At 48.0% G+C, this 21981-nt stretch overlaps 1 protein-coding gene across 1 annotated transcript in view; it reads left to right on the top strand.

The window, feature by feature from the left end:
* DNAH9 (dynein axonemal heavy chain 9) overlaps nucleotides 1-20808 on the top strand; it is a 186023-nt gene extending 165215 nt beyond the window's left edge. Inside the window, exons 64-69 of the mRNA XM_055796132.1 lie at nucleotides 1397-1588; nucleotides 2085-2276; nucleotides 3064-3234; nucleotides 5743-5925; nucleotides 13942-14331; nucleotides 19894-20808. Of these exons, the coding sequence (XP_055652107.1) occupies nucleotides 1397-1588; nucleotides 2085-2276; nucleotides 3064-3234; nucleotides 5743-5925; nucleotides 13942-14331; nucleotides 19894-20121 (1356 nt within the window). The 3' untranslated portion in view covers nucleotides 20122-20808. The remainder of the gene's footprint in view (nucleotides 1-1396; nucleotides 1589-2084; nucleotides 2277-3063; nucleotides 3235-5742; nucleotides 5926-13941; nucleotides 14332-19893) is intronic.
* Nucleotides 20809-21981: the final 1173 nt, after the last annotated feature.

Here is a 21981-nt window from a genome sequence, read left to right as displayed (position 1 = left end):
GTAGTCATTGTCATACAGCAGAGTAGACTTAAAGGGGCTGTCCCTAGGGTGGCAGGATGCAGGGACTGATAGAGCTACTCCCTCCTTACTCAGCTGCTTGCTCAGCTGTGCAGGTCCAAACCTTGGATATGATATTCCTGGGGAGGGTTTGCAGAGATGTGGGTGAAGGTGTGGGAAAGCCCTTCCCAACATGTTCATCTGCCAGGTCTGGGGAGATCTGTGCTGTTGGCTGTGGGAGATCCCACCAGTCTCCTGCCATGGGGCAGGGGACCCACTATCCAGCCACAAGGTTCTTGCCAATGGAGAGCGAGAGCCAGAGCTGTGCAAGCCTCCACCTGGCTTCAGCCACACAAGGGGGATTCGGGTTCCCCTGTAACAGCTGAGTTTCAGCCTCATGGCATGCACACAGCTTCATCCCTTCTGCTGCTCTGTTCTCCCATAACATTGATGCCCGTGCTGCTGGGAAGAGGCATGGCTGCCCGGCCTTGCCCTTGGTGCCTGCCTGCTGAGACATCTCTCCCAGACCTGTTCAGAGCTCTTTGGAGACCAGTTCCCTTAATTAATTTCATTGATTAAATGACTCAGGCTCCTGCCCCCCACCTCTGACATCATGATCCTGCCTGTTTATTTGTAGATATTCAAACTTTAAGCATCACCTGGAAGTTGGGAAAGGAAGCACCTATTGCTGTGCTGGCTTTAAAGGGCTGCATCAGATTTTTTTTTTTTTTTGCAAGTGTTAGATCTCCCCTGCTTGGATTTTTAGCCATTTCTCACATCCCTGCCTTGGCATGCCGCACAAGGTGGTGCCGTCAGTGAATACGCTGCTGCAGTGTGCGGCTGGGCTGGCTTTGTCAGAGGGTCAGAGCAGCAGAACAGCCTCCCTGCGATAACCCCCTGCTCGAAGAAATGCTGCCCCAAGGAAACCTTTTGTACTCAAGGGGATGGATGGACTTTAGCTCTTCCAGGTCCAGCCCTTCTCAGCAGGAGCCTTGCTGAGGGCTGCAGTCCCAGTCCCACTACTGGCACGCTCACCCTGGTGCTGCCTCTTTCCATCCCGCTGGCGTGGGATGTGGGGCACATGCAGGTGATGGGGTGTTGGTTGCACGCATGTGTCCTTCCCTTCTTGCCTTTGCACAGGAATGCATGCTGACAGCCACTTTGAGTTGGAAAAGAAAATACTAATTTGGAAAACGTGCATCAGAATTCGCCAGTAAATTCGGAATGCAAAGCCACTAACTTAGAAAATTAATGAATGTGTATACTATGCAGAAATGAACTGATTGGGAAAATCAATTCACTCCTGTCCAAAGGCCAGCGTATCTGGGAGGCACTGAGAGTCACCAAGGCTGAGGGCAGCGTGGACTTACACAGCCCTGCCCCTCTGCCTGTGTTGCAGGATACCCTGGAGATGTGCACCCGGGAGAACGAGTTCAAGAGCATCCTCTTTGCCCTCTGCTATTTCCATGCCGTGGTGGCAGAAAGGCGCAAGTTTGGCCCCCAGGGCTGGAACCGTTCCTACCCCTTTAACACTGGAGACCTCACTATCTCCGTGAACGTGCTGTATAACTACCTGGAGGCCAGCTCAAAGGTACGTGGGTCAATGGTGGGCTGTCTGGTGGCTTGTAACCACCAGCGATGGGCTGGCTTGTGCCAAAACTCCCGGGGAGTCTCCTTAAATGCCATTTGCTGACTATCTTTGGTTCTGTAACTTCACGGTTTCATATACCTTTGTGGTGAGATGGGGAGCTTCAGTGCTGCTCACATCTGTAGCCGCTTACAAATCATAGCAAATAGCGTCTGTGGTCTTTATTCATTGAAAATACATAGTGGTCTTTGGTTTAACAGAGCTCAGAATAAATTTGCATTTCAGTGGGAATTTGCATGAAATCTATGCTGTGATCCAGTTTTCCTTGGGCAGGATTTGACTACTACCTAATGTCTGTTTACTTAGAAAACTGAAATGGTGAAGTGGAAGCACTTGCTGTGCAGATCAGTGCTGAGTGCTGTAGCCTGCAGCTCGGTGACACGGCTGGTGGAGCTCTGGCTGTCTGAACTCCTTCATGCCCTCCTGGTTCATTCTTCAGGTCCCATACGATGATTTACGCTACCTCTTCGGTGAGATTATGTATGGAGGTCACATTACAGATGACTGGGACAGGCGGCTTTGCAAAACCTATTTGGAAGAATATATTAAGCCAGAAATGCTGGAGGGAGAACTCCTCCTTGCTCCAGGATTCCCCCTCCCAGGGAACATGGACTATAATGGCTATCATCAGGTAAGCGCTTCATTTTCTGGCATTATTTATACACATAAATTTGATGACTTCCATAACTACCCTATAATCTGTCTTCAGGGGCAGTGAATAGGACTGCAGTGCTCAGTGCTTCAACACACCTCCTGTTATTTCCCATTATGTTCTGTTTCTGTAGACGTTTCAGCATTCCCTTGGATGAACCAAGTCTAATGGTAATTTGCTGCTTCATCATGGGCTCATTTTGTTCATGCATGAATAGAACAACTGTATTGGTTCTTGAGGCTTGAGTGGGGCTCCTGGAAAATTACATCCACATAGCGTTTGCTAAAATGGCCCTTTCAAGCTCCATTTTATCATCAGTTTCAATGAGAGACAGTGAAGGGTCTTGTTGATCCTCTTACTGGTCTCATCTGTTCTTTGTACACAGATGCGGTAGCAGAGATAGGCATATTAGGCTGGTTTTACTCACAAAACTTAACTACTGGAAGCTAAATTCCCACAAGAGATTTCAGGATATTGATGCTGAAATGCGCAGCAGATAATTGCTAGAAAAGGTCCAAGCCCGAGATATGTAGCCAAGCCAAACTTCAGCAATTACTAAATTTTCACAGCAGGAGTAGGAGCAGTTCTGTAAACAATTGTTACGCTCCTTTCTCCCATCAGATCACTGGTGTTTCAGCCACAAGCAGAGCTGTGTCAGCCTGGGCTTTCTTACTCAGATGGGTGATAATTCCAGTGCTGTGAACACTGCAGGCAAAGTGACCTGGACTTTGTATCTAACTGGAACCTGAATTTCTCCTATGTACAGTACATAGACGATGCCTTGCCTCCAGAGTCTCCTTATCTGTATGGTCTCCATCCCAACGCTGAGATCGGCTTCCTTACCCAGACCTCAGAGAGGCTCTTTCGCATCGTGTTGGAGATGCAGCCCCGGGACACCAGCATGGGTGAAGGAGGAGTGGTGACCAGGGAAGAAACGGTGAGAGTGGTAGAGGAAGGAGCTGCCGAATTTGGTACCTGTCTCATTTGTAAGAGTCTGTCAGGTTTGTCTCACAACTGCTTATTACAAAGTGTTCTGCATTTGCTGTTACAAATCGAGTGTCTAAACCCACGAGCCTTGTATTATGCAGAACATCACCATGGTGAGATGTAATTGGAGTATTGTCAGTAATAGGACAGTGGCTTTTAATTACCCCCTGAACTGCAGTGCCTTCAATTATCATCCTCTGAAGATGTTGCAAATAAACCTTCTGTGGCCTCCGCTGTCTCCAAGCCACCGGTCCCTGTGCACCACGCCGTGGCTGGCATAGCAATGAGCCCCGAGCGCTCTGCCTGCCAGGTACAGTGTGCCACCCAGAGCTCAGCCCACCTCTTGCTGCTGCCACCAGGTCCCACCCAGCTCCCAGGCTCCCAGCAGCCTTGTCATTCCTTATTTCCCGCAGAACTCCATCACTGTGCCCCTGTACCGGGCTGAGCCCAGTCCTTCCTCTCGAAAGACACAGCTCATTAAAATCTGGCCCAAGCATTCATAACAGGATCTGAAACCAGCCAAGGCTTACTCGTATTTTTATTTCTGCGATCTTAAGGTCCCAGCTCTGTGTTTCAAGCTTTGCAAAGTAATGAACGGCCGTCGGAAAGCTTATATGAAGTCTGTGATTTCACATGTGCTTCCTTTGGCTTGGTGTGGAGCTGGAGATCATACTGCCTTCAGCTGAGGTGCTCTTAGAAGTGCTCAGCATGTTCCATTTACAGTTCACACTGAAATTTGGGGTGAGGGGAGTAATCCCAAGGTAGCAAAGGCAAAGGGAGATGCTCAAAGATAGCAAATGTGATTACTACTGCTCTCCTCCCAGTCTTTTTGTTATTGAAATATGATGAAACTCCTTGGCCCGAGAAGAAAAATTGTCAGTGAGTGATCCAGCAATGGTATCACAGGGCATGGCTACCCTGAAAACTCCTGGTGACAGGCAAGAAGACTGTCACAGGAGCACAGAAGTCCCCATGGCTTTTGCGTTCCCTCTGAGAATGAAAGCTGCCTGAAAGCAACACGAGTGTGGCCGTGTGTGCCTGGGGGGATGCTCCCATAGCTAATTTTCTTCTGGAGGGGGGATCTCATTATCTGAGCTGTAACTAGCACTGGCTGTGTCCTTTTCACCTGTTCCTTGAATGAGAGAGTTAAGAGCTGGCTCTTAGCTCCTCCGTTTGAGGATTTCCAGCCCTTAGTTTGGCTGAGGCAGTTTTAGGAGCTTGTAGGGAAACTGAGAGCCTGTCATTTTCCTGAGGCTCTGACAAGTCCAGTTGCTCCCTCAGGTTTCTGAGGCCACATTACAGAAAACGAGCTGTAATTGTTGTGAAACCATCAGAGCCAAAGGGACTTGCAGGGAAGTTTCAAATTAGAGGATATTTCTATACTGCACCTGAGGCGCAGCTGAAGAGCTTTTCCAGCTGAGCTTTAGCTTTAGCCACCTAGCTGTTTGCAGTAACGGCCTACACATCATCACCTCTCCGTGACGTCTGACACGAGTGTAGAGGGTTTGGAAGAGCAGCAGTGGGAGGAAATTGGAGTACAGAGTCCAAAATATGAAATTTGGTGGGCATAGCAATACAGTTCCCCTGGGCTGGCTCTGCCGCTGGCTGGAAGCTGGCACTGGCACCTGCACCCCGGGTTTTGCACATCAAATCAAAGAACTTGAATCGCATGTTATGTGTGCCTGAGAAATCCCCAGGAAGCAGAAGCCTTGCTTAGGTCCCAGCAGGGAAGGAAGGAGAAGCACTGTGTGAGAGACTGCCCTACCAAGATGCCTAACAGTCCAAGTAAGCCTGAGAGATACAGTTGAGCCCACGAAGATTAGGGGCTTCGTGCCTCATTGTCAGCCAGAAAGGTTTTTGTCTGTGTTATTTTTTAGACACTAGAAACTTGCAGTTGCGTTGGAGATTTCCCTGTTTAGTGTTTACAGATATAAAGCACCGTTTCTAAATCAAACTGTGCTGGTGACTGGAAAATAGTTTTGTTTCATTACGCGTTTCTTCCATGGCTCCATTAGTTCAGAATGCTAAATTCAGCTTAAAATTACATTTTACATAGCCACCTCTCTCTAGCAATATACCACAGGAAAACAGCTCATCAGCTCAGCTGTCCTGGGGCTGAGCTGAGGCGATGGCCCCATCCGTCTTCTTGCATTGCATCAGACCTTAGGAGAAGAGTACAGGCTTGAGAGCCGAGAGGAGACAGCTACATGTCACAGTGACATTTTTAAACCATCATTTTGAAAGCTTCTCATCTGACATTAACTTCGGTAAGCATTTGAATTGTGATGAGATGGGGCAAGCTCTCTGAAAGGTGCCGTGCCCCGTGCAGCTGGCACTGATCATTGTAGGGACACAAAGTGGCAGATGGAGCTTCCACACCATGACCAGGCAGCTGCAGCCCAGCAGGCTCAGCCGGTTGTTTGCTGACATCCCTCTGGCTTTTCCCTTTGGCCCACAGGTGAAAGCCCTTCTTGAAGAGATGTTAGAGAAGTTGACGGATGAGTTTAACCTTGTAGAACTGATGGCAAAGGTGGAGGAGAGGACACCATATGTTGCGGTTGCCTTCCAGGAATGTGAGCGCATGAACATCCTCACCAGTGAGATCAAGCGCTCGCTCAAGGAACTGGATCTGGGGCTGAAGGTAGGAGCTCTCGGTGCTGGCAGTGAAACATTGATGAGTGGAAAAGGTGCTCGGGGAACAGAAAGGGTCACGCTCTGTATTCAGAGCTGCTGGCTGCAAAACTAACTTGACTCCAAGGGGAAGGGTTCACAGATGGATTTCAAATGGCACATTGTCCGCAGGCCGTGAGTGCAGGGGCGCTGGGAGAGGTTAAAGATACACATAGCAATGACTGCTTTTCAGGAGCAGAGACCAGGCACTTCTGTCCACCAGATATTGTAGCACAGCATCAATAAGTCACGCAGAAATTGAGAGGTGGCCCATTTAAAGGTAAGCCAAATAAATCACACCTCTTCACAAAATGTCTCAGTATGGGGGCAACTTGTAACAGACTATTAAAAGCACAAGCTGAGCAGAAATCAAAGGAGAGAACAGTTATGTGTAAGGACACAAAATGTCCAGAGCTTTAAAAGAAAAAGCCTAAAAACTCAAGAGTTTTGGAAGAGAGACAACTCCCCTTGCTGGGTATGAGTCATTTGCTAATAGAGGAGGGTCAGGAGCAGCCCTTCCCTATGGAGATACTGTCCAGGATCGTTCCAGCCACAGCTGCTTCTCCACCCTGGTAAGAAGCTACGCTCTGCTCCAGGAAGGTGACGTCTGTGTCCCTCTGGGTGTGTGGAGAGCAGTGAGGGCTCTGGAGCTGGCAGGGCACGCCAGGTAGGATGCAGATTTCTGGGTTCAGCAGGAGGTGCAAGGGGGCTCTGCTTTGAGGCTGCATTCACTGGCAGGGGAAGTCATCTGCTGAATCCTCTCCCAGGCAGCTGGTGGGACAAAATATAAAAGGCTACTGACTGCCCAGTAGGGGATAACCCAGCAGAGGTCAGACTGCACTGTGAGGACCTGCCTAGCTAAGCCTGGTGCCCTGCAGCAACACCTTGCCTTCACCTTGTCATCCCAGAAGAATTTTCACCATAGCCAAGTGCTGTATGTTCCTTGGAAAAGCCTAAGTGCAGCAGGGGAATGCTGTCTGAGTTTGCAAAGCAAAGCTGGTGGCTTCAGTGTTACCCTGATGCCTTCCCTGTGTCATTGCCACAAAGTTGCTCCCTGGATGATTTCATGGTGGGAGGCAGCAATTGGAGACATCAGTCACTGGACATTCCCTGTTCCATCATTTCCTGAAAGACAGGCTGTCATCTCATTTCACCAAAGCACTCAGCCCACAAAAATATTTTGCATAACATGGGAACCATCACACTTGAAGGAACTGCAACCGCTTTGCATGATGCTCTTAGCAGAAGAGCTCACAGATGAGCAAGGAGGCCCTGAATGATAACCCCAACCCTTCCATGAGGGCAGTTTTGAAGAGAGATCTTCAAAGGACATGTCTGCAGCATGCACGCAGAGGTGACAGGGCTGGCTCTGGGACCTTAGGGAGCTGTAGCTCCAGAGGGGAAGGACTAGGCTGCTTCTAAATCCCAGCCGTGTTGTGCTGTACACTGTGAACCCAGCAGCCCGGGTCCCTGCTAGCTCAGGAACTTCTGCGTTGCGTACGCTGCTGATGCTTATCGTCTTGATTGGAGAGAGAGACATATCATATACACTTCGTGGTGGCCCAGTATGTACAGTCCATTTGAAAATAGGCTGATATTTATGTAGTCAATTATAAACTGATATCCTTTGTTTTCTAGCATAAGGCAGCGGAACTGAAAATTCTGTTTCCTGAGACAGGTAAACAGAAGTGATTTAGTATTTCAGTGCTGGAGCACCAAACAAGATATAATTGTAACTGTGACAATGTGTAGCAATTAAATTTAATATGGAGAAGAATAAGCTAATTTAATATTGGTAGGGAGAATGAGCGGATGCATGGGCTTAAATAAACCACAGACAAAATAAACCACAGAAGTCAGGCAATAACAGAGGGTGCAAATTTCTCCCCCAAACCCTGCCACAAATCATGGCAGGGAAGTGAGATGGTATCTGCAGAAAAGGCACCTCTAATGACTGTGGAGGTTGGTCCCGACAGCCTCAATACCTGTGGTGTGATTCAGTGGCACCACGGGGCCAGGACTTAAGAACTACTAAAAGCAGATGAGTAGCAGTACCATTTTGTGTTAGCATCTCTTCATCTGGTGTGTGCTTCACAGACAAATTTGACGGGTCTGAGATATCACCTGTGGGCAATTCTTCTGTACCTGCAAGCAAAGGTTGCACGTGGGTCCCTGCAGAGCTGAGTTAGAGGTCGTGCATGACCTGTGCTGCTGCCCATGCCTTGGGTACCACATAATGACCCAGGGATGCTTGGCCCTCCTGTTGGCTCTTTCTGAGGGCAGTGCTACTGTCCTGACTTGACAGCTAGTTCTCATACTCCGTTTGGGAGAGAAATCATTCTTTAATTGTTCCTTCTGAGAGCATCTCCTATGGGAACTGTTGATGCATGATAATCTCTGGGACTGGGAATCTGTACTGACAGCACTCAGAGGAGGGCAGTTTACATAAGAGGAACCACAGACCTCAGAAGAGAATAAATAAAACACAGAGGAAGCAAGTCTTACTGTTTTTAACTGACTATCTGCTAAAAGAAGGCGATTTGGAAATGTCATGCCTAATTTGAATTTTTGAATGATTCATTGTGTCTGTGTAGCGGAAAGTGATTGTTTGGTCCGAAAATAGGAGACATCCCATTAAGGGAAGAGAAATTGCAATAGACTGGTAGCCATCAGAAATAACTGGCATGTTTCATTTCAAAGCCCTTTGTTCTGGATGACTTTGGTGAGACCAGAGGCTGGGCTGAAACTCTTGCATGTTAATGTTGTACCCAGTGTCATTTTTGCAAGAAGATTTTCTATTTTGCAACTTCAGTGAAGGATAAACCTCCACAATTAGGACACCAAATTTTGTAAGGCTAGCTGGGTATTTTGCTGTATCGAGTGAAAATAACCTTAACTGAGAAAACAATTTGTGACAATAGTCTGCTCATCTTGAGGGAATGTCTGCAGGCTGATTAGGATTTCCTTCAAGGATGTCTTTAATGAAAATTGCTCCCAGCATTTTGGGGGGGAAAAATTAAAAAAAAAAAAAAAAAGTAACTTGAATCATTCCTGATGCGCTTTAGTATTCAGCATCTGAAATGCAAATTTATGCATAATTGTATTTGCACAACTGTATGAGATAGCTGCTATAGATGCTTTGAACCCTCACAGGAGATTCCAATGAGTATGCTTGAGTGCGCAGGCTTTAAAAATTGCTTTTCTTAAGCCTTCCTGAGAATTACATTTGCTAATTCATTTGTTTCCTGAAAGTAAAACTAGACATGATATATGGTCATAAGGGTAATGTCTTTAAATCAATTTGACTACTTGCACACATTTTGCAATATTTTTATCCTCTTTAGAACCTTTCCAGGAGTGCAAACCACTTCTGGCTGTTGCTGTTAGAAGCCCCTGTGGCTGCCAGTGTCCCACTGTGGCCAGTACTTTGCCCCTTGAAATTTTTTTTCTTCCTGCATGGTCTGGTCATGGTTTTAACCAGAGACTGGTCCTTTCAGTGTCCAAGCTCTCCTGAGATGGGAGATGATGACCCATGTGACATGAAGGAACTGCAATGGTACTTCAGAGTCTGCCTGCCAACAGAAGTTATTAAATAACAAAGCCGTGGCAGCTGCCCCTGGTGCGGTCAAGTAATTTTGACAGCCTTGTGAAGCTCATTACCAGCCCCTCTGATCAGACCTCCCATGCTTTTTTGTTGGGTAAACTTTAACTGTGCATCAGTAAGTGGTCTTAGTGTGTTGTAGATAAAGGGAAACAGCTCAGGTGCCTAAGGGAGGATGGATGGGGCATGCACTGCCTTTCTATTTCTTTGACACCTAATGGCAAATACCAAAATGAGACATCTTTCATTTCTGTTTGACCCTTGTGCTTGGAATTACCCAGGACTTTGAAGACCTTTCACTGGGTAACCCATCATTTTGAGATTCCCTACAAATGTAAAATCATTGAGTAGAAATAATGAGATGATTTACTGGCAGAGACTTACCTGGTCCCTGCTCACAAGAAATGATAGAAGGCGACGTGTATTTTGAAAGGTGGTTATGATTGTTCCTCGTGATTTAGGACTAATTGCAAATAGTCCTGCCTCTACTTTTTCGTTCAACCTTATTTGTTGCTTTTAGCTTCAGAACTGTTAATACCAAGACCATCTTAAAACCTTTGTACACATGATTTTCTCTGTCCATCAGAAATCTATTCTCCATGGGGAAACCCAACAGGTTCAGATGCTTGCTGCCTTTAAAAGCTTACTACTTTTAAAAAGTCATCTCTGGAGCAAAGGTTTAATAATGCCTTGTACCAGTCCATCCTATTGAGAAATGACCATTGCCCAGGGGACTTCTGGATGGGAAACCACAGATTTCTGGTGGTGGTGGGGTAACTCTGAATGGGCACCCCAGGGCTGCAGTGGCTTCCAGGCACGGGGCAGTACAAAAGTGCCCTTAGCTCTGATTTGAATTGGTGCTGGGTGCTGGGGAGGCACATCCCCTCGAAGTACTGCCCTCACTTATTGCTGGACAGAATGCATTTTATTGTGGAAGTTCAGAAACTTTCACAGGAATTTAAAAAGTAAAAGGGAAAAAAGAAAAGATAAGGGTTATAAGTCAAGTGCTAAAAAGCCAAAAGGACTAAAGTGGACATTTCCAGTGCCAGGATTCAGCTGAAACCCTTCTTTCCTTTGATAAGACACAGTGTATGGGGCAGATACGCATCCAAGCCCTTTGAGCTGTCATCCAGCAGCTCCGAGTGTTGCATTTGCAACAGCGCGGTTAGCTCAGAGGGTTTCTGTTCTGATGACAAGCTGTCTCCCAAGCTCAGGAGTCTCCAGTCTCTTTGCAGCGCGCTTCCTTGGAGAAAACGCTTGCTACCCCAAGGGTGCCAGCAGGCTTGCTTGCCCTAAGCCTTGATCACTCAGCACTGAGCCTGCTTCCCCTCGTTAGTGCCCGATGCAGCGTGGACCATCATCAGAAGCGCTTGCCATGGCTCTGCCTGGTCTGGCTGGGTGTCCGGCTGTGGGCTTGTAGCCTGTCAGGGTGATCTGCAGATCAGAGCTCTGCAGGACATGGTTGGCACAGGAATAAACTGCAAAGATTTGTAGCTGCTGGACTCTGACAGCCGTTGCTAAATACGTGTTGGGGTTGCTTTAAGCAGATTTCAACTTTTGCTAAAGCTTCATAGATTTTTGTGGCTCCAGTAAAAGGCACCTCTGCTGACCTCATGGCTGGAGGCACTGAAGTCCTGCGAAAGGACAGTTGGAATTTTTTAATGTGAATAGACTGACCCAATTCCCTCACCCTCATTCTCAGCAATGGCTCAACTGATTTCAGTTAATCTTTCCAAAAACACTCAGCCTGAGGCAAAGAGAAATTGTAAGTTGGATAAATTTTGGCAAAGCGATAAGGGGACAAAAGTGAGTATTTATAATTGAAACCAGTGATTAACAATAGCTGTAAGTCTCCAAACTGCTATGGTGTGCTGTAGCCCTCTAGCTCAGCATGGGGCATGCAAATATTTAAATTCTGAAGGACATTATGCACCGGTAGAAGCTGAGCGTGCATTTGCCAGCTTTTGTCTTTGCAGGCTACTTGGCTTGAGCATCCCAGAATCACAGGTTAATTGCTCTGGAGATTGTATAGTCCAGCCCCATGCTCAAAGCAGGGTCAGGTAGACCAGGTTGCCTAGGACCACGCCCTGGTGGGTTTTTAAAACTTTCACAGACGGAGACTGCACAGCTTCTCTGGATAACCTGTTCCAGTGTTCAGCCACCCTCACAGTAAAAAATTTTGTTCTTGTATTTCAATGGAATGTCCTGTATGTCAGGTTGTTCCCATTGCCTTTTGTCCTGTCACTGGACATCCCTGAGAAACATCTGGCTCCGTCTTCTGTGCAGATATTGAAAGGACCCCTCCGAGCCATTTCTTCTTGAGGCTGAACAATCCCAGCACTGGCCCAAGCGTGCCAGAGGTGGCCTGACCAGTGCCGAGCAGAGTGCTGCCATTAACCTGCTGGCAATGCTCCTCCTAATGCAGCTCAGGACACTGGTGGCCGCCTTTGCCACAGGGGCACGTTGCTGACTCATGTCAGCTGCTTGCCCACCAGGACTCCCGGGTCCTTTCCTGCAACTGTTTTCCAGGGAGTTGGTCCCCAGGGTGTACTGGTGCATGGAGTTATTCCTTCTCAGGTGCAACTCTTGGCATTTCCTTCTGTGGGACTTCATGAGGTTCCTCTCAGCTCAATTCTGCAGCTTGTCCAGGTCCCTTAGAATGGCTTTGGGTATCGTTGGTGACCCTGTGGCAAAGTGTAGTGGGGTAGTAGTCTGAGGGCCAGAGAAACCTCAGCAGTCTTTCTGCAGTATCCTGGATTGAAGCTCTCAGCGTGCAGTAGATGTCCCCAGACAGCAAGACAGATTGATAGGTGGAGGTCTTGTCCTCTGCAGCAGGGAGTCACCTACTACTGTCACTGTCTGATCTCTCCTGTGCTGCTGCATGGCTCAGGCTCCATCAGCATGAATGCTTTGACAGACAGAGCTCCCAACCTCTCATTCCCTACCTGGGCACTGAACCTGTTCTGTGGCTTTGCATCTGCAGGGAGGACACAAGGTTTGCTCCTGTTGCTGGAAGTCACAAGCTTCCAGCCTTCACCTTCTTCACATTCACCTTCTGGGAGTCTCCCTTTCCCAGGCAGATAGGCGCAGACTCTGCCTGCCTGCCTTTGATGCTGTTTGGAGTCGAGGCTCCTCTTTTAGCTGCATGGTCTCAGGGAAGATCCAGTTGGTCTCTTTCTCATTATCTCTGATGCTAAACAGTTTGCTGGCCTGCTCCTGCAGATCCTGCAGGTCCTCCACCGGCGCACACCTACAGGCAAGGAGAGAGCCTCCCAGCCCCAGGCTCAGTGAGCGGCTCCAGGCACTGCCTGCAGTCCCAGACACGCTGAGCTGCAGGCTCCATCACCAGCTTGGTCTGAGCTGAGGCCTCTGCTGTGTCAGGGACAGCTGATGCGGATGGTGCTGGGGGCAGTGCCCTGTGGCACGTCGCCACCGATGCTAAGCAAGCGTGTGTGAGCCCGTCTGTGTGCCCTCTGTGCAACCTGCTGCACAAACTGCTGCACCTCCTACTGGCGTCTCTTAGCTGTCCTTTCAGCATCCAGGCATCTCTCCCTTAGATTTAATGTAATTTCAGTTGGATGCAGCAGGAATTTTCTTAAGTTTAAACTAGCAGACACTGGGGACTCTCTGCAGAACACCAGAAGTTCAGGAGGGGTGCATGTTACTGCTGTGCAGAGCCCCTGTTTGGCCATGCAGTGATGTTCCAGCTCTTCTCCTGCCTGGGTGAAACTGATACAGGTTTCTGAAAGCTTTAAAAAAATTAATTGCTGGATAAAGGAAAAGTCAAACCTCTCTCTCTATCTCACTTGGCTGAATCATATCTTAATTTGTTGTGTGTTTCCCTGCTGTGAAAGAAACTGTGATTACATTTGCAGGCAACATGTGAAGTTAGAAAGAAAGACTTGTTCTGCAAAGTAATAGAGGAGGAGAGGTGTGAGGGAAAGTGGAGGAGAGGAGGGGGATAGGACTGGACATAATAAACATTTGGACAGTTTTAGAGTAAGTCATCACAGACTCCAGTATCCTGCCCTGGCAGCCTGAGTAAAAACAGCTTTGCACCTCCGAAAACCTGCCCTGTAAAGATGGTCAGTCCATGAGAGAAAACAGAAGCAACGCTGGGACAGCCGAGGGAAACCCATGCTCACTGTCACTGTTTTGCAACTTTTCCTCCAAGTAGTATTTTTACAGTAGGGAAGATGAGGATGCAGGAATATGCAATAGAAGGTGTTCATGAAAACCCAAAACATGAAGAAATCCCCAGTACGTGAACACCAGTGACTGTGTAGGATGCTGTGCTCTTCCACACTTCCTAGCTCAGCTTCTGCTTCCAGTCTGGCTTTGTTCAGGTTAGAGTTTCCAGTGCTAATTACACCCTTTCTCACTCAGGGAGAACTGACCATGACAAGTGACATGGAGAATCTGCAGAATGCCCTCTTCTTGGACATGGTGCCGGAGTCCTGGATAAAGAGGGCTTACCCTTCCACAGCCAGCCTGGGCACGTGGTTTGCTGACCTCCTCACTCGCATCAAGGAGCTGGAGGCGTGGACAGGAGACTTCTCTTTACCTGCCACATTGTGGCTTGGTGGCTTCTTCAATCCCCAGTCCATCCTGACAGCCATCATGCAGTCCGCAGCCCGAAAAAATGGGTGGCCTTTGGACAAGATGACCTTGCAGTGCGATGTGACAAAAAAGAACAGAGAAGATTTTGCCAGTCCTCCTCGGGAAGGGGCGTACGTCCACGGTTTGTTCATGGAGGGTGCGCGCTGGGATGCACAGGTGAGCTCACCAAGGCTCTCGTGTTGAGAGAGAAGCCGCAGATGTTAGGCTTTTGTGGGTCAGTACTGTGCTCTGGGGAACTTTGCAGCCCGGACAGGTGCTCATCTAAACTAGTCATTTGGGGTGCCTTGCAGGAGTGGGGAAGATGTGAACCATGGCTGCAGGCTGGGGTGGGTATCGAGGTGGTTGGATGAATCGCTCCTTGGAACTGTCTGTTCCATGGCTGTGAGGGGAGCTCAGGGTGGCCAACTTGCAGTGGTACATCTTGTTTTTACAAAGTGAATCTCAGCTTCAGTGTATGTTGACTAAACTGTGGTCAGTACTTGCGGTGTTACTACAGGCTTTAGAAAATGTGGGGTCCTCTCAGGGCTGTGTTGCCCTTGCACCTTCATACGGATGTGTTCTCAGTGCTGCCTCCAAAAGCGGCGGGGCAGACTTTTGCAGCATCACTGCTCTGTTGCCTCTTTAGCAGCAGTGGGGAGAGAGGAGAGGACTCTGATTTCCTACGCCTTTATGTTCCCAGAGCTGAATGGATGGGATGTGCCAAATCCAGACCACTGTCGGGTGCTACAGGATGTCATCTGCATAGATAGGGTTTGTGACCAGAAATTAATCACATCCTTTAGCCATCCCCTTAGGGTGCTAAATACAGCATGCATGAAGTCTCTGTGGTCCATGTGGACTCAGGCTGATGTCTCAGCAGGGGGTCAGGCAGGGTAGGCTGGTTCTGGACAAACAGAACAGTGTGGGTGGCTCTTGCTCTTATTCTTTCCTCTGCTGGATGTGGCCCAGTACCTTTCAGTTATAGCACAGCCAGCCTCAGAGCAGCCCAGGTAGAACCATACCCACCAGCCGGGCAGCCGAAGGGGAGCAGCATGCTTGCTGTTTCCTGCCCATGTAGCTGTCGGTGCCCTTCTCGCAATGCACCTCTCAGAGCAGCATCCTGGAGGAGCACAATTGTCCCTGTCATTCCTTCTGACGGTTGTCAGCTGTTAGCAAGGCAGTCTGCAGAGCGGGAGCCATTAGGCTGACAAATCCCCACTGGGCTTGGTCCTCCGAGGTGCCGGGCCCGTGGTACCATGGCTCCTGGGCTGTGCTGCCCCTGAAGATTAGGTGACAGTGATTCATGCAGCTCCTCTGGGCAGCCACCTCGATGCTCCTGCTGCCAGTAACCTGCGACAGTGAAGGCTGGTCAAAGTGGGTCACCCAGAACTTACTTATCTGTGTCAACTTTACTGTCTTGCAAGAAGAGGCTTCTGTTTCAGAGGCAGTTCTTTAGAGCCTTAACCTTGAGGATCCTCCCTTATGTGTTGTGGGGCTCGGTGGTAGGGTGCTGAGGAGAGAGGCCATGCTTGCCATATCCCATCCCAGCCTGACCTTGCAATTCAGCTGGAATACCCTCCGCTTATTTTTCAGCTCCCTCTCTGCACTAGTTTTCCGTGAAGGATAGGAAACTGGGCAAAGCTTTGAACTTACCGACTGATGGCATCCAGTGCATTTTATCCCAAGTCCTTGGGAAGGTCAAAGCTCCAGGCTGTTTTTCTCTCTGGAAATTGGTCAATGTGTGCGTTGGGTCTGGACAGCCACAGACAGCCAGGGACATTGGCAAAAGCTCTGTCAGAAGATTGCAGTAAAGTTCTCACATGGGTATAAGGTCAGGTCTCCTGCCTCCATGGTTTTGGCTCTGCTCATAGCAGAAGTCACAGCAGCAGAGGAGAGCCCAGCCCATCTCCCCAGCCCTGGTCCTACAGTTCTCTGCCTTGTTCTAAGCCTTCGGTGTGGCTATCTTACAAACCCCTTGAATTTTACAAAAATTCCAGGTCTTCCACATCGAATACCCCACTAAAAACAAGTTCCAATGACCGCTGCTATGCTTTCCTTTACTATCGTTACCACCATTACTGGACAATATAATAGTCAGACGGCTGACTTCTGCCTAGGTTTTGCCCATCCATCCCCAGGTGGCAGTAGAAGTGAAGAGTGAGAAATTTTGGTGGTGCAAAGTCAGAAATCTTTTGAGAGTTACAAGGCTTATCCCCTTCGCCTCTCTCCAATAACTTGTACAGGTGATTGCATTCAGCAAAGAGGTTTGTCTTCAGAGACCATCCAGACTTTAGTAAATGGCTTTTTCTGGTGTGATTGAAAGATACCGAGCAATTACATTTATAGAACCATTCATAATCTTTGGGTATCATGCTTCAATTTATTTCAGAAAGGAAAAGAATATTTTCGTATGTTGCTGCTCACACTGAAATATCATTTCCACCTAGTGGAACTATTCATTTTACCTGTAATCCAGTGAGCACCAGTATATATTAATGGATGCAGCATTTTTAAAACAGGTGCACAGTTCTTTTGGGTTGTACACTCCTTCCAAATTAATCCTCTCCTGAGTGGCAGGTCATATTTAGAACTACTCTGGGGATCACATCCACTTTTAAAAGAATATTTCACATTTAGATTGTGCCTCCAAAAAAGGAAAAGGTCCCTTTATGTTCTGCTGCTCCCATTTTTCTATTTATTTAAACATTTATGTTTGCCCTTGGGTGTCTTAAATTTATAAAACATTCATTACAAAACAGCAGGCAGCTATTAGATGAAATGAAGCCAAGCAGGTTATTTTGAGTCCAAATGATCTGTTGCTGTTGCACTGTTACAGTCAGTGGGACTCAGTGAGAGACAGTTTGACTGGTGCCACTATGAGATATTTTCTCTTAAGCCATGGGAGATTGCTGATTGATTCCTGGCTTTCTTGCTTCCAGCAATGGAGAGCCAAAACTGATGCCAAGTGTGGGCCCTGCTCCTTACCAAGGGCAGTGGACCGTGACAGGACAAGGGGAGAGGTGGGTTTTGCCCCACGAGGCTCTGCCAGGTGCAGACAGCACATCACCTTGTCCTTGGCTGAGACGCACAGCGTGCTGAGCAGGGGCTTAACACTGAGGGCACCGTGCCGCCTTTGAGCTGCACCAGCTGTGGGTTCTGTGTGCTTTTTAAAGCTAGTCCCGTGTGAAGCACCAGTCTTAAACCAGTGGAGAGGCTTTGAAGGGCGCATCTGTGTGGCAAGGAACAGTCGCGTTTGTTTGGCTTTCAAAAACTTTGGGAACAGTTGCACAGCACTTGTTTTCATCTGAGATGCTCCCAGCAGTGGATGCAGATGAAAACAACATCAGTGTGTCACCCAGCCCTGACACAGCCCAGTTCTGGTGCTACAGTCCCAAACCACAGCTTGCCACGTTCTTCTGCAGAGGCACCAGGTACCTCAGGTCTCATGCATCAGAGGTTGAAATTTTTCCCAGAGGGGTGAGCTGGGGCATCATGTGAAGCCTTTTCCTGCAGATGTCAGCTGTCAGTAATGCCCATGTATTTGTGAGCTCTGACAGCGAGAGTAGGATGTGGCTCAAGCTGAGGTCTCCAGTGATAAACTTACGATGCAGCCATGGAGGGGACACTTGCAAATTGTGCTGTGAACAGGCAGTCTCTTATTTATGGTTGTTCTGAAAAATTAATAACTTGGCAAAACCTTTTCCAGCTGCATCTCAACTCTTAAACTCCTCTGATAAAAATTCCTTTTTCGGTTGGCTCTACTGGACAGCACTTCGTTAGGTAGTCTTCACTGCGTGCTCCATGGATGCCTCTTTTGCTCATTCCCCACACCCAGCTGAAGCCACTCACCCCAGCAATTTTTGGACCACCTTGGAGCGATGTTCCCTGCTGCCTGCGCAGTTGGTTAGATCACCAGCTCCCCTTCTCTGCAGGCAGAGGCAACCCTACCTGAAAGACAGCCAAGCCATGCTGAAGGTCTTCAAGCCAACTGACCCTAGATCAGCTGTGGTGCAGGTGCGGCTGTGCTGCTAACACCCCAACACGCAGTGGGGTGGGAGGGGGCATGGCCAGATGCTTGCGCCCATCTATGAGCATCCCTGGCTTGTGACAGCTCTTCTGTGTCTTTGGGCCCATCCATATGTGGCAGCACAATACATCTGCTCTTCAAATTGCCTGTTGAGAAGCCAGGACAAGCAGAAGTGAAGAATTCTTTAAGATCTGAGGCCTGAGCCTTGAGGCACAGAACAGTGGCGTTTTACCAGGTGTGCTGTGCCAGTAGTTAGGGAAAATCGCTTTCAGAGCACAATTAATTTCTGATGATGAGAACGATAAAAAATGCAAATGAAAATCAGCCCAGACATAACAAAATTATATGTTCCATAGAGATATCTCAGGAAGATTTCAACTCTTGTTAGCCCAGAAATAGGTAGCATATATCTTGGAAATTTGATTTGAATAATCGTCAGCAGTAAAAGATCTGATCAAAATTGAGCCTCAGAAATGAAAGATGTGGATTTAAAATAGCACATAATAATATTTGATAAATAGCATCTTTGCAAGGTATTATAAGAATTATGTAATGTTTGTTCAGCATGTTGGAAATATAAAATCCTAAATCAGACTTGGATTTATTATAGCTTAGTATAACAGATGGCATTAGTACAATTAAACCAAGGTGTGTTGCAAGAGGAATTATTTTTCTTCTCTGATTTGCAAAACCAAATAAACTACCAGAGAGGTTGAATCTCATCCCTCAACTCTGATCTAAGAGTATTTGAAATAATAATATGTGAAGCTAAGCTGCAGTGAGAGGCAGTTTCTTTAGCACTGAGAAGTTTTATTTCCATTTCTGTATTTGTTTCCATTTGGTCTCTCTAGCCTCCATTAAGAAATTTTACAGGTTTTCCTGGAAATTGATTGATGTGTAGGGGATTTTATTGCCAGAAAGAGAAAGGGAAGCTGCCAGAGAGACCCAGATTAGAGAACCAAGCCACTGATTTCATGCCCTGACAGCATACTATCCTTCTCCTGGGTCGGGCAGCCTGCTGAGTGAGAGCATTGCTTTGGAGAGGATCATATGGACTTGTTGTTTAATGATAATATTCCCTCAGGAACAGTCGTGGATCCCCTTTGCTGGGGGGAGCACCTGTGGGAGTGGAAACAAGGCTGTGGTGCCTTTTGGGGCCACACAAAGCACTGTGTGCGTTCATTGCCCACCCAAGTGTATCCCAGGTCATGCCCAAATTTTGGTGGTGTGGTGGGACACTTACTTGGTGCCTTTTAGAGTCTTCTTAAGCGAGCGTTGTTCTCCATCCTGAACCATGTCCAGGTGTCCACGACTGGTCCTAGCACAAGCAGTGCTCCCCACAAGGTGCTTCTGGTCTGGCGAAACCCTGAGTAAGAGCTAAGTGAGGATGATGTGGTGGGACAGCCAGGAACATCGCTCCCCTGCAGAGTCCGGTCAGGTGTGTGAGGGTTTGAGCATCTGGGGAGGGCAGGCATCTGTACCCTTGGGATAAGCTACGCCTGAGGGAGGCTTCTGATAAAACAGGGCAGGTGTGTGATCCGGACCCTCCTTACCTCAAATAGACTCACCCACTCCCTTGGCCTCAGAAAAGGTGTTTGCACTTCCCCAGAAAGACCAGCTTGTATAAACATTAGAGAGGATCATGCGTATTGGGGTACACCTGATGGATATCTTGGAAATCCAGCTAAGACTTGGTCTTCTCTCCTTTGTAGGCTGGGATAATCACAGATGCCAGGCTCAAGGAACTAACGCCGGCCATGCCTGTCATTTTCATCAAAGCTATTCCTGCTGACAAACAAGATACCCGCAGTATGTACCCGTGTCCTGTATACAAAACACGCCAAAGAGGGCCAACTTATGTGTGGACTTTTAACCTTAAAACTAGAGAAAATCCTTCCAAGTGGGTGCTCGCTGGTGTGGCATTGCTGCTGCAGATCTAGGCTCACCAGCGGAGCACCTCATTTGCAAATCCCTGATGATGTTTTTCTCAGACAATTTCAAAAATAATATCCTGAGATTGAACCCAGGCTCCATCCCTCTGAGCACTGGGCACCCAGCCTGAAGAGAGCCTGCAAGGAGGTGAGAGAGGTGCAGGGGGGGCATGTGGTCCAGATTCTTGGCTGCTGTAAATCAATATCCTCTAATTCCTATACTGCTGCCCTGGAGCACTGGGAGGTCCCAACTCAGAGCCAGATCTTCCACACCCAGAGAGTGCTAAGCTCATGCTGAATGTAATGTTTATTTCTTTGGTGATCCAAAGTATTTTTAAAGTCAGTAGCTTTCTCCAAAATCCTTAGATAGTCCAGTGACCCGTGAGATTCTTCAGGCCTTGTTCCTTTCTATACATGAGTGTTTCTTTGTCATACGTGTGATGTCAAAAGTTGTGAGATCATTAGTTGTTGTTGATGTAAACTCTTTATTGATGGTATTCCCATAAATTTTAGAAACATTGAAAACAGTGTTAATATCCAATGTGCTTAATATGATCGGCAGTAAAAATGCACCACAAGGATTTAAAGAATAGTTCATAATGATAGAAATTTACTAATAAAAATAATTACTCCTGAATTAGTCTTTAAAAATTGCCTGCAGGCCTGTATTATATGTTTGCTCCTCGTATGGAGAGTACATGCAGGGTCACGTGGGACAAACGTGGACATCTGGATAGCTGCATTTGTAATTACGAATGGGGTGGGTAAGAACTGCTGGGTTTTTAGAGCAGAAAGCAGAGAGGGGGATGACTGGGGTGCACATTAGCTTAATAAGCCAGGCAGAGCATCGCTCTGAGCAGCAGAAGCGGAGCACTGGGGAGCTGGGAATCGTGAGAGGTTGGGTTGGCTGCCCGGGGAAGTGGGGCTGTGCCATGCGCTCTGTGCAGCCTGCAGCGCTTCGCCGCGCAGCGCAGGACCCAGCCTTGCGCTGGTATTTGCTGTTTCTCTTCCGCATCAAGCATGCAGCATCCTTCTGCCCCTCCCCATGCAAGCAGCCGTGGGGTTTTCACCTGTGGGGTTCAGTGCCATCTCTGCACTCCCTGCAGGTATCAGCCCGTGTGTCACAGGCAGGCGGCGTAGGATGGAAGGGGAAGATGGCAGATGTGCGCAGGATTTGGTCTCGGTGGAATTAGCACGGATGAGCACCTCCAAACTTTCCCACCCTAACCCAATGCCAGGTTACAATCTCAGGGCCAGACTCAGGTCTCCAGCAGGGATGGTGACCCTCCTTTGGGAACACTACAAACCCTGTTACTCAGATGAATCCCCAAAGTCAATGAGCACCTCGACAAACATCACCTCACTGTGAGAGGTCCCTGCTTGCCAGGGCTGAGGGGGAAGGGGAGGATCATCAGCCAGTTCTGTTTCCACTGCCTATATGGTGGCACTGGAACTTCCAGGATCCTGTTTCCAGGCAGCTGTGGGGTTCATAGGGTGGGAGTCCACAGCCTGGAGAGACCTGCAGCTCTGCGTGAGTCACCTCAAACTGCCCTGATACTTAGCGAGGGACTTGGTCCTCCTGCCTTGTCCTGCACTAGTTGTCAAAGAGGGGTCAGGTCTGGCTCTCATTCCATAGAATCAGAGAATCATTTCAGTTGGAAAAGACCTTTGGGATCATCAAGTCCCACCGTTAATTCAGCATTGCCAAGTCCATCACTAAACAATGTCCCTAAGCGCCACATCTACCTGTTTTTTAAACACCTCCAGAGCAACAGCCTGGGCTATTCCCTTGCCAGCTGAAGAAGAATGGGATGTTGACAACAAAATGGATCCAATTGTTTTATTATATATATATCTTCCTGCATAATT

Source organism: Falco peregrinus, chromosome 2 (genome assembly GCF_023634155.1).
Source record: "Falco peregrinus isolate bFalPer1 chromosome 2, bFalPer1.pri, whole genome shotgun sequence".
In the NCBI taxonomy this organism is placed as follows: Eukaryota; Metazoa; Chordata; class Aves; order Falconiformes; family Falconidae; genus Falco; species Falco peregrinus.
The sequence above is the reverse complement of the archived record's forward strand: the minus strand, read 5'-3'. Positions and strand labels throughout refer to the sequence as shown.